Consider the following 16,413-nt stretch of genomic DNA (forward strand, 5'->3'; position numbering starts at 1 on the left):
ACATCACTCAGCGCCACCACAGCATCAATCTGTGCAACCATTCAACAACACCTGGTTCAAATATGTTCTCTCAATGTTTCAAGCTTTATTACAAATGTAACAAAAAGATAATATTTCACTTCTGTTCTTGGATTTTCGTCACAATAAAAATACACAACATAATCTTCACAAGTTATTTACAAAAGTTTAAGCTATTGCCATTATAAATTACAATAACTTTTAAGTATTCGTTATTTAAAAAAATTTAAAGCCATTCTCATTTGTACTATCAATACATGTAAGTCACATAAATACAACACATTGCATTACAAATGCTATAGGTGTCATATTTGCGAAAGTTATAACTATTGGCATTGTAAATGACAAAGCTATTAATTTCGCTATTTTCTAAAACAAAACAAATAAAAAATGTGTCATTTACAATACCAACAGCTAAGTTTTGTATATTGGTGTAATGGGGTGGGAGGGGCAGAAGGAAGTGAGTCAGAGGCCTTAAGTAGGGATCTCAAGGAAGGCTTTATTTTAATGTAGGACTTTCTCTTTCGACTTGTCAGTCTTTCTCGGACAAAGGTTGCTGGATCCGTCTTGATGTCGGGGCAGGACCACAGGTTGTGAATGTCTCGATCACAGGGAGCACAGATGACAACAGGTCCTCCACTCCGTCCGGCAACCAGGAGAGAAAGAGACAAGAGGGGGGTATTAGAAGGGCTACCGGGAGTTTGAGAATAGGGACCGGGGGTGAAGGAAACCCAGTGTAGGCGTGCTATCTATAAACTCAATCAAGTGCTCAGAGTGCTCGTGAAGGGGACGGGATGTTGGGCAAACTGTACACGGAGTTTATACACTATTTACACTGATTACTGGTAGAAGGCAGGCTACCTCGCCTCACCCAACCCGCCACTCTGCCCCGTACCTGTTGGAGCCACGCTCCTCCCATGGGAGCGGGCGCCTCGTGGTGCCGCTGGCCTCCGGGCTTGCTGGTATCACCGCGGGGATCTTCTCCCTACTAGTCCTCCTTCTTACAGTCTCGCTCCTCTCCTCTTCTCCGCTCGCTAACGCTCCTCTCGTCCTCCTGGCAATCGCCGTTCGTCGACTTCCTAATTCTGTTCGTATTTGTTGTCAGCAGCGTGGTGACGTCAATGGGAGGAGTCTCGTCATCTCCAAATCCCTTAAAGGACCCGTCTTTAATAGTCGAGCCGCAGGACCAAAGGGGATAGATTTCTTGCTCGTTCCATTCTTCTTGGTGGAATTGAGGGGGCTCCTGGTAAAAGGGGACAGAAGCAGGTGAGAAGGGGCGGCTAGCCACCAGTCCAGTGTTTGCTGCACGTCCCCTGCAGGTGTATCTAGTCCAGCCCCGTCACAATGGTAAATGGTGTAAACCCTGCTAGAACGGCCCATATGGCCCAGCCATTGCCAAGGGAACCCAATCTGATGTTGTCCACAACCTGTGGTAGGGCGCATTGGAGCCAATTTTCGTGTTCCTGATATGGTAATATTTCTAAATGTTGGTATGGTCTGTATTGGCCTGGTGAGTTGGCCACTGCGTATGTATGAATTCTTTTTGTCTTAGCATAGACTGCAGAAAGACGGACCTGGAGTCAACATTTTGATAATGGAATTCAGAGAAGGACAGTACTAATTTCAGGGATCCTTTTAAGGTTCAAGCCTTAACAAACTACAGGCAAATATAGGTACTTCCTATAATGCAGAGGATAAAATCCCCAACATCATGGACGTCTCTGTATTAAGGTGAACAGGGCACCTAAGAGAAAACTACTCAGGAGGCCAGTTAAATAAGTACATGACCTTTATATGTTGGTAGCACCATGCTATATGATTTCTACTATGATAATAGGACTGAGTTTCAGGGTGGCGGAACTTCAGAATAGGGGGGACTGTGGCCTTCCACACCATCAGAAACCACTGGCCCAGCTCCTGGCTAGTTCACAGTACAGTGCCTCACCTAAACCTCCAATCCTGTCTGAACGAATGGTGACTGCGGCAACCTGAACATGACACCACTTACTCCCCAGGAAAGTTGTGTATACAGATCTCACCCTTTCGTTGTATTACAAATGCATGTCCAGTTGAAACATAAGAGAAGTACAAAACATGTGCTCAATATATTAACTGGAAAAAAACTGTAATCTTGCATACAGAATGAGCTGCGATAATTAGGCAGATGAAACAAAGCAAAGTTGTCAGCATTATAAACAAGGTAAAGATAAGGAACATTCTAACCATAACTGAGTACTAGAGGTTCCCACCTAAGGCTATACTGAGAGCATAGCGGGTGTACCCTTCCGCCTGCCAATCTATAGGATTAGCCTTAGCCACATACCTGGAACTGAGTCAGAAATCTGCTGTGTGAATGGCAATCCTCTCAGAAAGCTGGTAGATTAGCACCAGCGGAGCTGCATGATGTATACAGCAATCATCCTAGGATAGTCACGATTTTAATGTTCCCACTGCCCCTCCCAGGTCAGTGCATCATTTATCTAATAAACCCACACTGAACCAGAAGCATAGCTCTGATGTAATGATATGCCTGGATGTTAGAAGCGGTCTCCTGAATGGCCAACATGGGCACTAGGATATTGCGTACTGTTCCTAGACTTGAACAGCATAAACTGTGCTTATGTTGAGGAAAGGCAAACTAAAACAATCAACTCATACAGTATATTCCTGGAATAATATACTAGCAAAACAGAAATAAAATATGTTAACGGGCCCTACTAAAAGGTGATGTGGCTAAAACCTGTAAAATATAAAATGTGTAATGAAGCTAAGAAAAAGGGGAACAAACTCTGGTCCAACAGGCCTCAAGACAAGAACAGGATGTGGGTGTCGAGAAAAATATAACTTATCCCTACTTCATTATGGTCAATTTGATCCATCTATGTACAGCTGCAGTTCTTCCAGTGAAGAGCTTGATAACTATTAATCTCTTCCAATATTTCATTATCTTAATTTGTTAACTGGTAATTTCGTCCAAACTTGCTTTTTTAGCCACAGAAGCACAAGTTTCTTACCTTCGATAACGATCTACCTGTAAGAAACAGTAGTTAGTATTAGATTCCTTACCTTAGAATATCCCCAGGCGTCAGACTGGATCCGGAAACTTTTGCATAGCAGTATTCTTGCGCGTCGGTAGAAGTCGTCTGCGGCTCCGCGTCAGTTGTCAGCGTCGTTGGCGCCGGGATGACGTCGCCGGAGCGCGCAAACGTCTAATCTTATACACAGCTTTTCCGCGCCAGAAACGCAGAGCCATGATAAAAACCAACACTAGTGACATGAAACTAGGGCCCTGAAAGGGGAAGACCTTAACCCTAGATATCGGTTTGCAGAATGGGGAGGATGGGTGAGGCGGTAAGGAATCTAATACTAACTACTGTTTCTTACAGATATATCGTTACCGAAGGTAAGTAACTTGTGCATCTGAAAGAAACAGGTTAGTATTAGATTACTTACCTTAGAATAGATACCCCTAGCAATACCAACCCGGTGGTGGGTCTGCGAACCAATGATCACACCAGAAAGTCCTGGAGGACGGAACGGCCAAAGACGCCATCCCTCCGGACTTGGCTGTCCAGGCAGTAGTGTCTTGCGAACGTGTGCAGCGAGGCCCACGTAGCTGCCTGACAGATGTCCTGCAAGGGGACTCCCCGGCCCAGGGCAGTAGTAGGCCCTGTGTCAAGAGTGGAATGGGCCCTCAGCCCAACAGGAGGCTCCTTCTTAGCTAAAGAGTAGCACCAAGAGATGGTCAGTTTGTGCACTGACCGTCCCTTCTTAGCGCCCATGTAACCAACAAAGAGTTGGTCATCCACCCGGAACTGGCGTGTGCGAAGCAAATAGAAAGAGTGCACGTTTTGGGTCCAGACGGTGGAGCCGCTCTTCCTCTATAGAGGGATGCGGAGGCGGAAAGAAGGTGGGCAAGGTGATGGACTGCCCGTTGTGGAAGGCCATGACTACCTTGGGCAGGAAAGAGGGTCTTGTTCGCAACACAACCTTGTCCGGATGGACAGAAAGGAAGGGAGGCTTGGATGAAAGAGCCTGGAGCTCACTCACTCTCCTCGCAGAGGTGATGGCAACCAGGAAAGCAGTCTTAAGGGTAAGAAGACGGAGAGGACAGTTATGAAGTGGCTCGAAGGGAGCGCACATCAGAAAAGTAAGTACACGGTTCAAGTCCCACTGAGGCATCACGAAAGGAACAGGGGCGGGAACATATGAGTGAAGCCCTTTAAGAACCTATTAACAACCAGGGACTTGAACAAAGAAGGCTGATCAGATAGTCTTAATAAGGCGGAAAGGGCAGAAAGGTAGCCCTTGATAGTGCCCAGAGCAGAGCCCTGCTGGGCAAGAGAAAGAAGGAAGAGGAGAACCTCAGAAAGAGGGTCAGAAAGAGGGTCAGAAAGGGGATCCACAGCCTTTGCTGTGCACCATGCCACAAATTTGTTCCACCTGCAGGCGTATACAGACTTTGTGGAGTGAAGCCTGGCTGCCAGAATCACATCACAAACTTCGGGAGGCAAGTCAAATTGCCTCAACGGTCGCCGCTCAATCTTCAAGCATGGAGGTGGAGACTGGACAGGTTCGGATGGAGAAGGTCCTCCTGAAGAGGCAAACGAATCGGGGGATCGGCAGACATGCCGAGTAGCTCGGGATACTAGCATCTTCGTGCCCAGTCCGGAGCCACAAGGATAACTTGGGCCCGGTCGCGTCTGATCTTCTTCAGCACTCTGGGCAGAAGTGGAATAGGCGGAAAGGCGTACAACAGATCGCAACTCCACTTGCGACGAAAAGCGTCTCCGAGCGAGTGCCGCCTTGGAAATTCCAACGCACAGAACTGATGACATTGCGCGTTCTCTTCTGTGGCGAATAGATCTAACCAAGGCTCTCCCCACTGCTGAAAGAGGCCTTGCGCCACGTCCGAGTTCAGACGCCCTTCATGATCCATCATGCACCGACAGCGGAGTTCGTCCGCCCTGGCGTTCAGGGAACCTGCCAGGTGTTGAACCACCAGGGTCACGCCCTGATGTTCCAGCCACTGCCAGAGGCGCAGAGCCTCCTGGCATAGGGTCCACGACCCCACCCCGCCCTGTTTGTTGCAGTACCACATGGCGGAGGTGTTGTCCGTGAACACCTGCACTACACTCCCCCGGACAGAGGGGAGGAATGCCTTCAGTGCAAGCCAGATCGCCCGCAGCTCCAGAAGGTTGATGTGGAGCCGGGACTCCACCGGAGACCAGAGGCCTCTGATCTCCGCCTCTCCCATGTGGCTCCCCCAGCCCTGGAGGGACGCGTCCGTCAACTACATGCTCCGGTTGGGAGAGGGATCTGCCGCTGACCCAATCGCGGTCCGTGAGCCACCACTGCAGCGGTCTCACAGTGCCCTCCGAGATCAGGACATGGTCGGACAGGTTGCCCTGATGCTGGGCCCACTGAAACTTCAGGTCCCACTGCAGAGCCTGCATCCGCCACCTGGCGTGATGCACCAGAAGGATGCCAAACCCGCTGCTTGGGAGGATAAACCCGAAACTGCGCAGAGTCTAGAACTGCTCCTATGAAGAGGAGCTTCTGAGAGGGACACAGGTGTGACTTCGGCACATTGATGGAGAACCCCAGCAGGTGCAGGAGGTCGGCAGTAGTCTGGAGGTGGCCGACGACTGTCTGGGGCGAGCCCGCCTTCAACAACCAGTCGTCGAGGTAGGGGAAGACTGAAACCCCTAACCTGTGCAGATGAGCTTCGACCACCGCCATCACTTTCGTGAACACCCGCGGGGCACTGGTAAGGCTGAAGGGGAGCACGGAAAACTGAAAGTGCTCGTGGCCTACCGAAACCGCAGGTAACGCCGGTGGGCCGGCAGGACGGGGATATGAAAATAAGTGTCCTGCAAGTCCAACGCTACCATCCAGTCTCCTGAGTCCAGGGCAGCTAAGACCTGAGCCAGTGTCAGAATCTTGAACTTCTCCTTCCGGAGGAAGCCGGTGACCTTCTGCAGGTCCAAACTACACCCTCTTTGCCCTTCTTGGGTACCAGAAAGTAGTGGGAGTAACAGCCACACCCTACTACTGGCCCAGGCACGCGCTTAATGGCCCCCTTGGCCAAGAGGGCCGTAACTTCCTCTTGTAGATCCCCGACACGCAGTGGTATGGCTGGAGGGGTCGCCTTGAAGGGGAGGGAGTAGCCTCTTCGGACGATTTGCAGCACCCACTTGTCCGATTTGAAAGTGCGCCAGTGGAGGTGGTGATGGCGAACCCTGCCCCCAACTGGCGTCATATGGGACTGAAAGCTCGAACTAGGAGGGTTTTGAGGCAGATGCTGCAGGGGCAGGTGTTGACTGGCCTTGCCGTTGTCCCTGACCGCCTCCACAGCAGTTTACACGTCAGCCACCGCGCTGGACGGTAGTCTGCGGCCCGTGACTGGCAGGATGTGTGGGTGCGCCCCTTCCTTGGCCACGAAAGGAGCAAAAGGAAGCAGTTTGCTGGAGCGGGCCAACAGGCTCAAGGACTTGGCCGTAGCCCTGGAGTCCTTAAAGCGCTCTAGCGCATGGTCTGCCTTGTCGCCAAAGAGGCGACAGCCATCAAACGGCATGTCCATAAGGGAGTTTTGGACATCAGCTGAAGAGTTGGCGCACCTCAACCAGGCGTGGCGACGAATCTCCACCGTCGTTGCCATCACTCCGTGGTATCCAGCCCACACCGGATGGAATACTGTGCCACATCTCGACCCTCCGCAAGGGCTTGGGCATGTATAGTCCAGACCCCCTCCGGACAGACATTGTGGCAGCACGTCTGCGACCGTGTCCCACAGAGAGTGGGTGTAACGGCCCAAGAGGCACGCAGTATTGACTGACCGCAAGCCTAAACTCAGGGAGGAGAATACCTTTTTCCAGTATTGCTCATACCTCTTAGATTCCTGATCAGGGGGAGCGTCGGGATTGCGGTCTGGGAGTTAGAGGCCTGGATGACCAGGCTCTCGGGGGGGGGGGGGGGGGCTGAGTGCCCAGAAGAACGTCAGACAGGGCCTCTTTAAACAGCAGCAGGGGATTGGCCGAGCTTGCCAGTGGTTTAAGGACCTCAGTGAGGAGGTTAGTCCTCACGGCCACGAAGGGGAGCTCCAGGCCCAAGGCCTTGGCCGCCCGCATCAGCACCACACTATAGGCTGCCCCCTCCTCCGTAGCCACGGTAGGAGGGGAGACCAAACCAGTGTCTGGCGAGGTGCCAAGACCACTGGCCTCCCCTAGCTCACCTGTCCAGTCCTGATAAGACTGGCAAGGGTCCTCCGATCCCTCCCAATCCCCCTCGCCACCCATCTCCTGAAACTCAGGACCAAATGATGGGGCCGGGTCACAGAAGTAGACAACTCCCATCGGCGTCGAGAGATGCTGGACCCGAATCGAGGGAGGGATCGGGGACGACGGCGCCGGAGGACATCCTGGGGTCAGCGTCGGCGAGGTCATAAGGTCGACCGGCGACTATACGGATCCGGCGGGGCCCTGCGGCGCCGAGACCGAAGTCACCGGCGGCGTCGGGACCGAAGCACCCGATGGAGTCGGGCCGAAGCACCCGACCTGCTGGGGCCCCCAGTCGGGGCCGCGGAGCCCGACGGAGGAGTGCGCGACCTCATGGCCGTGAGGAAGGCCTCGATATCCTCCGGCGTCGCGTTCTGCCCAGGGACAGACTGGTATGAAGCAGGCCGCGACGCCTGCCGCTCCGTCGTCCCTGCAAGGGCAGTGTCGCCCGAACCCCCGACCGCGTCAGGGGGAGTCGGAGGAGCAATGACATCTCTTCGACTTCTTGTGCTTACCTGAGGACTTCGAGCCCGAAGAAGACTCCCAGAGCTATGGTGGCTCCGACCCCGCGACCGGTCACTCGACCTCCTTGCGGACCGGGACCTCAAGCGGCACGGGCCGACTGCTGGAGCTAGAGTCGCTTGCGGGACCTCTCCCGTCTAGCTTTGGACGTCAGGGCCCGGCAGTCGGAGCAGGCCTTGTCGTCGTGGTCACGGCCCAGGCTATGAAGACACCGGCAATGGGGGTCGGTAACCGACATCAGTCGGCGCAGGGTTTGAACCCGGGCATCCCTACCGGCACCGTTGGAGTCGTTAGACTTCGAAAAAGGATTAAAAATGATCAAAAAAGTTTAGTCAAAAATTGACTAAGGGTACCGCTTTTCCGGATCGGCGCTTGCTGGCGTGGAAAAAAGAAGAACTGACGTCATCGCGCGACGGCGGCGTCTAAGTACTCCGGCGACATCATCCCAGTGCCGACGACGGACGCGGAGCCGCAGACTACGCCTACCGACGCGCAAGGATACTGCTATGCAAAACTTTCCGGATCCAGTCTGCCGACTGGGGATATTCTAAGGTAAGGAATCCAATACTAACCTGTTTCTTTCAGATACAAGTGTTCCTATTTATGGGCTCTTCAGTGCAGCACAGCAGGTACTGAGTGTCAAACTGATGTGCAGCATAACATTTAAAGATCAGTACCTTGCTACCCGTTCATCAAGCAGCATGTTAAGGCAAAGATAATCTCCACTGGTGTGTAACCATTGGAATCCTTTAATCTAAAACCTCCATTTGGCAGGACTCAAAACAGGACTGATTTACTAATAGCTTTCAGCTATGGGTATCATTTTCCATTATATTCTACATTAGTGTCATTGTGACTGACTCTAGAGTGGCAAAAGCATGTTCAAGGTGTTGCCAATGACCTCTTGTGTGTTGTGTTCTTCTTAATAAAATTTGAAATTTGCAAATGACTTGTTGATCTCAAATGTGGCTTAAATGGGGGCAGAGCCAACCCAGGTATTGCCCATTACATTCCGTTCTAGCCTTACAGTGGAGGTAATCTCTATGGAACAGTGGGTGAAGGATCAATAGTCAGTAATAAGGTTTTCAAAATGAACACGGACGGCTTTTCAATTCTCTTGTCGATCAATGATAGGTAAGTGATGGGCTGATTGTTAGCAAATCAAAAGGATAAAAGGATCTAATTTTGAAGCGGTAGGATCTGCCCTTTCTGGAGCAGTGGCGGTGGGGTGTCCTATTAGGAGGATAAACCTGCTTTATAAGGGGCTTTGTAGCACTGGAGTATGTTTCTGAGATCTGCGAGGGATAATGTTTTGAAGGCAGACCACTGCAGGATTTCTCCCTAATGCAACATTATGGTAATTTGGGTCGGAGGCAATATGCGTCAGAGAAGGATCAGTAGCTCTGGCTCCAACTAGTCTAGATGGGTGGACTGGCGTGTATGGTTAGTCATTTAGTTCAGAAAAACAAATATGGCCCAACCCATTTAGAAACATGTGGATACAATTTGCAGTGCATATCCATGAGGTCATTAAAAGTAGAGAAATATATTTGTTTTTCACTGCAGTTTTAGCTTTATAATTCACCTGGTTTTAATCTGCATGCATAGTTTTTAAATTTCCTTTGAAGACATTTATACTCCATATCATTTCATAACTTCATGCTACTATTTTCTTTTTAACTGGATGCAGTAGAATGCAGATGTACCTTCGTGTACAACTTCATTACATGACAATTCCAGAAGTTCATACAAAATGCAACAATTTTATTCAGTTTTGCAAATTACACCTTTTATTTACACGCTGCATCTGGAAGCAGACACATACTTTTACAAGAATTTTTTTTAAAAATGTGCAAGAAATTTCTCCAATTCGGTTTACGAACCAAAATACATATTAAAAATCAAAAGACTTTGGATAATTCAGTTTGTCGTGTAGTCAGTACAAATTGATTACACCTGGTTTGAAACATATACAGTTACAAATTGTAAACTACAGCAATCTTGAGTGCATGTGTATCAAGTCCTATGACTCTCCATCACCATTATAAAAATTAGTTGACCCGACATGTATATTTAATACAAAACTTCTATAAGAATTTGCCAAGGTCTACCTGGGGAGTTCTGAACACTTCTTGGAGAGGGCAAACTGCACAACAATTCACCAAGAAAAAAAAAAAGACCATCTATACTGTAACTAAAGTGTTAATTTTATTACTAGGGCATAACAAAAATAGTCCTTAAAATAACATTTTAAACTGCTGTACCACTTAACAGTTCTAACATGTTTGGCAAATGATGATGTAAGAGGAGAGGGAGTGGCCTTTGAATATTAGGTGTCATATTGCTTATAGTGTATTTGTACTTTCCTTTCCAAAATACAACTCAAAATCCATTTCAGGCTGGTTCCAAGATACATATAATAACATTCTAACACAAGAGACTTTTGGAATCAAAATGTGTTAAAATTGTTTAGTAAGATAGAACTTTAGGGAAGATAATAACTAACATCTATGCAGCATAGAGGGAAACATGAAGAGCATCGCAATGCCATATTTTCATATATCAAAAAGTCTCAAACATCTGGTGATGAATACTTGTGCGTGTCTGGCACATATGTAAAAACAGGATACTGAAAAACTGCACTGGCTAAAAATGGTCTTCAAGGCAGGTTAAATGTTCTCTATCATTCTCATTACTTGAGTGCCTGACTAGCAAGACATCGGAGTGAATGACTCAATTGAGGTTTTGAAAAATGCATGAAACTGTGCCAACTTTCTCTTAATGAGCTACTCCTAATGGAAGGTGTTCTACGTTGGTGTTGAGTACACAAAATAACTTCAAAGAATAGGTTTCAAATTCAGAAAGCATTTTAAAATAGGACTTTTATATGCCCAATATTGCAAAAAATGGTTTAGAGTAAACATGTTTTCCAGAAGAAAAAAACCCTCTTGAGAAAAAAAAAATAGACATTAGCATCAAGACTGAGATGCACTTAATGTACATCGTTGTGGCACAATGCAGATCACAAATCAAAGCGATAACGGAGATCGCTATAGTAGGCAGGGCTCCAGCCAACCTCTCGGTTCCTTCGGTGTCTCTTTTTTCAATGAATGATGTGCTGCTACTAATAAAAAAATATAGGGAGGGTCAAATAGAGGGCGAGCAAGCTTACAACAATTAAGTGAAAATCCATGCACGTTTCAAAAGAAATGAAAATGCAGAACTTTTCACCAACAGTATTAACCAATAGTGTTCATGTGTACTGGATAATTGAAGACTTCATTATATTCACGGTGTTTAAAAAAAAATATAACAAAACTGGAACACAAAATCATGGTGATCGATTTTAAAACTGTTCTACAGAAACATCATCTCTAGGTGACAAACGTACAACTTTCAGTTTTTTTAGATGTGAATCCTCATTGGAGCATCAAAAAAATCCCTGTTTTGTTACTGTGCATTTATTTTAAATTACAAACAATTATTTTCATAAAGCCAATGACTGATTGGTAGATGAACAGAAACATACACACAATCTGATGGGGTTTCTTTAAATCATAGAAATAGTTCTGCATTCTATGCTATGGTATATACACTGCATACCACCAGGCAGTCCAAATATGTTGTACCACTTTTGTCAATAAGTTTTCATTCCTTGTACAGACCACTTGCTGAGTAATTCAGATGTTTGAGCCTTTCAATACCCCAAAGATAAGCCAACTGATGGCTTTTACCTATTACGTTTTAAGTTTAAGTTGGCTGCAATTATAGAGAGGCGTAGAACTAGTGGATACCAAGTGTTTGCTAGAGCTAACAAGAAGAGTTTACAAGAGACTTCTACACTTATGATTGAAGGAAGGCAATTACTTGCTCTTCCCAAATATCTTCAAAGGAAAGTTTCTCATGGATCATTCAAGGGGTAATCATGTTAGGATGGTGCCCCCACTATTGATCCACGTCAAACATACATGTGGTGGGAGCATCTATTACCCAATTAAAGCACCAGTAAAAGAAAACAAACATAATCATGCCTGGGACACAAATGGATTTATTTTCGGAGTCCGGGGCTTAATAATCTTAATCCTGCTTTGGCAAAATGTTTCAATGAGGTAACAATTTAGAAGATACCATATAACAAATGGTAAACCTGCATTTATAGACAATTCTAATAACAATTATTGAAGTTGTGTCATTTTCCTTACAGAAAACCCTTTCACATTCAAAAATATGTCCTGTTCGAAGGAAAAATCTATTTTGACTACACTTGGAATTTAGTTCATTTTGTAATTTGTTTACAAAATGGAGATATCAAGGAATGCGTTTCATATAAGATTCAACTGAAACACTATTCATGCATTCGATTTCAGTGCTCTAAGAATGCAAGGAGTTGGAAAATAACTAAAGAAAGATGCCTTATAATAAGGCAAGATGGAATACACTGGTTTTCAAAAGGAAACGAACCAGTATTTCAAATTTACTAGTGCCATTCTGGAATCACGAAGGAAGACAACAGAAGGCAAAATTTACAATAGAAACCATGTCAACAGGTGGCTCCTGTAAGAGGCAACTTGTATGCAAAAACAATTAATAGGTGGACATCAAGGCTTAGTGGAGAGAGTATCAGGTGAGCGTACAAAATAGAAAGCATGTTGAAATACGGTTAAAAAGTTATTTAAACCAGTTTTCCACAATCCTCTTCCATCATTTCTTTGCAGGATGCAATCAAAGTGCTGCTGGACATGAATATAGCAATACGCAATGTGTTTTGAAAACTACAACCGATACCAAAGTGATGTGAACAAAAATAGTTCTTGGCAGATTAGAAGACTATAGCAAAATTGTTAACTGAATCAATGCCACCAATATACAATTGATACCCACAACATGCAATGGGCAAAAAATGAAGTACCCTGTTGTAGGTTTTCATTCATAGGATGTGTAGCGATGTAAAATAAAAACTAGTGCTGCTATCATAGGAAAGCAGATGGGGTATCTTATTTTCACAAATTAGCTTAAAAAAGTGTTCTATTACTTCAATGCACAGAATAGCTTATGTTGAGTGATTTTTTTGGTTGCCTTTCATCAGAATGTCGAGCTCTGTAAAACATTAATAATAACCATTTTTGGATTGCAACTCCTGGGATTTAAAAAACCGTTTGAGTTGCAAATTCTGTATTTGGGCACTTTTCATAAACTCTTAATCTTGAAAATCATTACTTGATATTTTGCACAGAGTGCACGTTTGTAGACCTCTAGGTAACCAATACCTACAGATGATTTTCTGGACCTTTTTCCTCAAAATGAATTCACTTGGGAAGAGGAGTCTAAAGACCACCATCAAAAATAAGCAATACTGGATAAGATTAGAATTCATACAATCAAATATTAGAATGAAATCTCATGTTCATTCTCTAGAAGCAACAATATTTTTCAGCATTAAAATGTACTGCAATTTACTGCAAGTCTAGCACTTTGGTGAGTAAATTCAAATTTGAACAGACTATCAAACTATATTCACAATTAAAACAATTTCACTGGTATGGATAAAACAGTATATAAGATGCAATTTAAAATATTTATAAGAGATACCAAATCGTTAATCTATACCAAAACATAATAAAAGAAATAACACAATGTTGGCCATATATGCAAATGTGAAGTAATTGTTGAAGCATTGTGGAGAAAGAAAGCCAAATATGGATTTCAGATGGGATTATCTATTAGGTACAGCAAATCCATGTATAAATGACCTTTAGATTTCAGGCAGAGTTCATCAAAATCCTGATCATGTTTTTCGAATTATTTATTAAAGCGGTCGCCCTTGCAAATTATGTACAAAATGGGCATCTGACATGCAGCCACTGTTGAGCTCTACTGAAAAATGAGGTTATGAATGTTGGGTCTTTGCAGATCAAGAGCAAACACTGGGTCTGTACTTTCCAATACAGATTCACAACTGCTTTGCGAACCCTTTTTATAAAAACATAATCCAGACTTAATTCTAGAACCTTCCCAGAACAGACCACAAGGCTGCATATCAACTCTATAGAGGACTATGTGATTTAATGCCCAAAAGAAACATTTAGATAAAAAAATGGAAACAGTCTAGAAGAATGTAAATCTGTACTGTCAACCTAATCAGCTGGCATGTGCGGTTCTTTTTCTTTTCTTTGACGATCACAGGCAGGGCTTCTGCTTTAAAGATCAATAAAAGATTAATTTAAAAAACAAGGTACAATTAACATGTTTTGTATCAACTGTAATTGAATATAATTGTAATGTGCTTCTCGATGCATAAAAATCACAGTGGATAGCAGCAAAGAACTTGAAAAATATAGGAGAATCTCATTATTCACATTATCATTTTGTACATTGGGTGACAGAAAAGTAGCAATTCCACACTTTTGAAATCCTTCAGAGATAATTTTCAGCATCTCCAAAGGAGAAGAAAAAATAAATGAACATATTTTCCCCCAGCAAACCAATATTGTCGAGGCAGCAAAAGTTTGATAGCAGTTTGTAAACCATATTTCAATCACTATTTTGTTCCCAAAGTGCAAGATGCAAGTTTCCACCAAGCATTCAGTAGTGCTTTTCCTGCAAATAGTCCTTCATTTTGTTTGGCAAAGGCAGTTTCTGAATCAGGTCTATTCTGGTGTACTGGCGTATGACAAAGCGGCACAGGTATTGTAAGGAGCGCACCTGCATGAATCGTGACACTGGATTTGTTAACCGGACAGGATATGTGGCAGAGCCAGGCAGCCGGGAACGTGAGTAGCAAAATGCTCCATTTTCAGAATCTCTGATTGAATGTTCAATTAGATCCACTATAGAGGTGTGCCCTTCCACGTCTGGCTGTTCATAAAAGCTAAACCTACCATTAGAATGCTCAATTCTAGTGTGGAGTGTTTTCCCATGAGACCGAAAACTTAAGCTTAACAGATAACGGTCATCAGAGCTGTCTCTAACAAGGAAAGAGCCATCTTGAACATTAGCAAGCTTTTCTTCTGCCTCCCAACGTGTGATGGGGCCCCAGTACCATCCCTGTTTGGCAAGCTTTTTTAGTTCCTCCGTAAGGCTAGTCACCACTAAATGGCCATTGTTTTGGACTGAGTCATAAACCCGTCCAACTCCGGGGGCAGAATGAGGGTCAAAATTTAAATGACAGCGCATACTCTCTGCAACATGGCTATCTGTGCCATTCAGTCCACTAAAGTTACTTTGGATTTGACTATTCGGCATCGGAGGTAGCAATGGGGAGAGTGGCGGGACATCATCATGAATATCTCTCGGGCTTTGTAATAAAACCCCTGTGGTACCAATCAACAAGCTATCAACCGCATGGTGCGCAAAAATGTCTTGAGGAACCATAACATCATGGGCCACATGTTGGTGGTCTTCAAGAAAACTGCTACTTCCCAGGGAGGGAAGGGTGGAAACCTCCATGGGAGAAGAGCTGTCCAGACAGTAGGAACGTGGTCCTTCTAATGGGTACATTCCATCATCTAAAGGCACATTATAATGTATGTAGTCCTGAGGCATTACTCCTAGGACTACAGGCAAATGTTCATCCATGTGAAGATGCAAATCTCCATTTTGAGATTCTGCACTTTTTAATACATTGTTCTGTTCTTGAAATATGCTGTCTGACTGCAAGTCATGGAAGTCTTTCCGAACACCATTGAGTGCTGGGCTAGGGATAGAGGAGTGTACTAATGCTTTCACTTTCACTTCCATTTTGATACAGGTCTCCTCGGAGTTGGTAGATCGTAGGGGCCAAGGGGTTGGGCTGTAATGGTGGGTTCTAAGCGAGGTGGATCTTAAAGGTCTTTGTGCGCGGACGTCTTTCAACATTATTGGGGCTGACGAGGAAGAGAAAGTGTCATCTTCAACTGAGCTAACCGATGCATTACCTTTCCCCTTCTGCTTTTGCTTTGCTGATAGACGCCGCTTCAGTGTACCCATTAAACTCTCACTTTTTGTTCTGATTTTTCCACCACTGTTCTCATCTTCACTGTTTACTTCACAGCTCGACATGTCTTTGCCATAGCAACTGCCAAACAAGGAGTCATCTTTGCAAAAGTCATTGGTAAGTGATGGTTGCTGAACCACTACGAAATCACCATCATCCTTGCTTTTGTTTAAATTGAAAGACTTGCGAATCGTTTTCAGGCTAATCTTCTTCATGGTGGTAAACTATTTAATCCATTTAATCCACCAAACTACTTGTTCCAGTGGCTTTGCCCAAAGAACGTCGGAATGCAGCGGATTCTTCATTCACAATGCTAGCCAGCGTCATTTAACTTCAACAGCCATTTCCTCCTACAAGTAAGAAATAAAAAATGCAATGGATGATATAAAATTACTGATCATCTTGTTTCGCCAAAATCATAATTTCCAACTGAAGACAATGTTAGTTTATTTAAGTGCCGCACCTGAATAATTAAACTCACCTTCATACTTCGAACATCTAGAATTTTTGGAGGGAGCATGAACATCAATTACTTCCACCAAGTGTCAAGGAATACAAGACCATGAATAAGCTATTGCCCACTAATGCCCAGGTGCTACGTTAGAGTGCTAATGTGGAAAACGA

General features: G+C 45.1%; 1 protein-coding gene across 8 annotated transcripts in view; it reads right to left on the bottom strand.

Moving 5' to 3' along the window:
* Positions 1-9,579: 9,579 nt before the first annotated feature.
* The window catches only part of SOCS6 (suppressor of cytokine signaling 6), a 144,377-nt gene continuing 137,543 nt past the window's right edge, over positions 9,580-16,413 (bottom strand). For all 8 annotated transcript variants that reach the window (XM_086965443.1, XM_086965442.1, XM_086965447.1 and 5 more), the window contains one exon: positions 9,580-16,139. In XM_086965443.1, coding sequence (XP_086821569.1) covers positions 14,400-16,004 — 1,605 coding nt within the window. In that variant the 5' untranslated portion in view covers positions 16,005-16,139 and the 3' untranslated portion in view covers positions 9,580-14,399. The remainder of the gene's footprint in view (positions 16,140-16,413) is intronic.

This window comes from Lissotriton vulgaris, chromosome 4_1 (genome assembly GCF_964263255.1).
Source record: "Lissotriton vulgaris chromosome 4_1, aLisVul1.2, whole genome shotgun sequence".
Lineage (NCBI taxonomy): Eukaryota > Metazoa > Chordata > Amphibia > Caudata > Salamandridae > Lissotriton > Lissotriton vulgaris.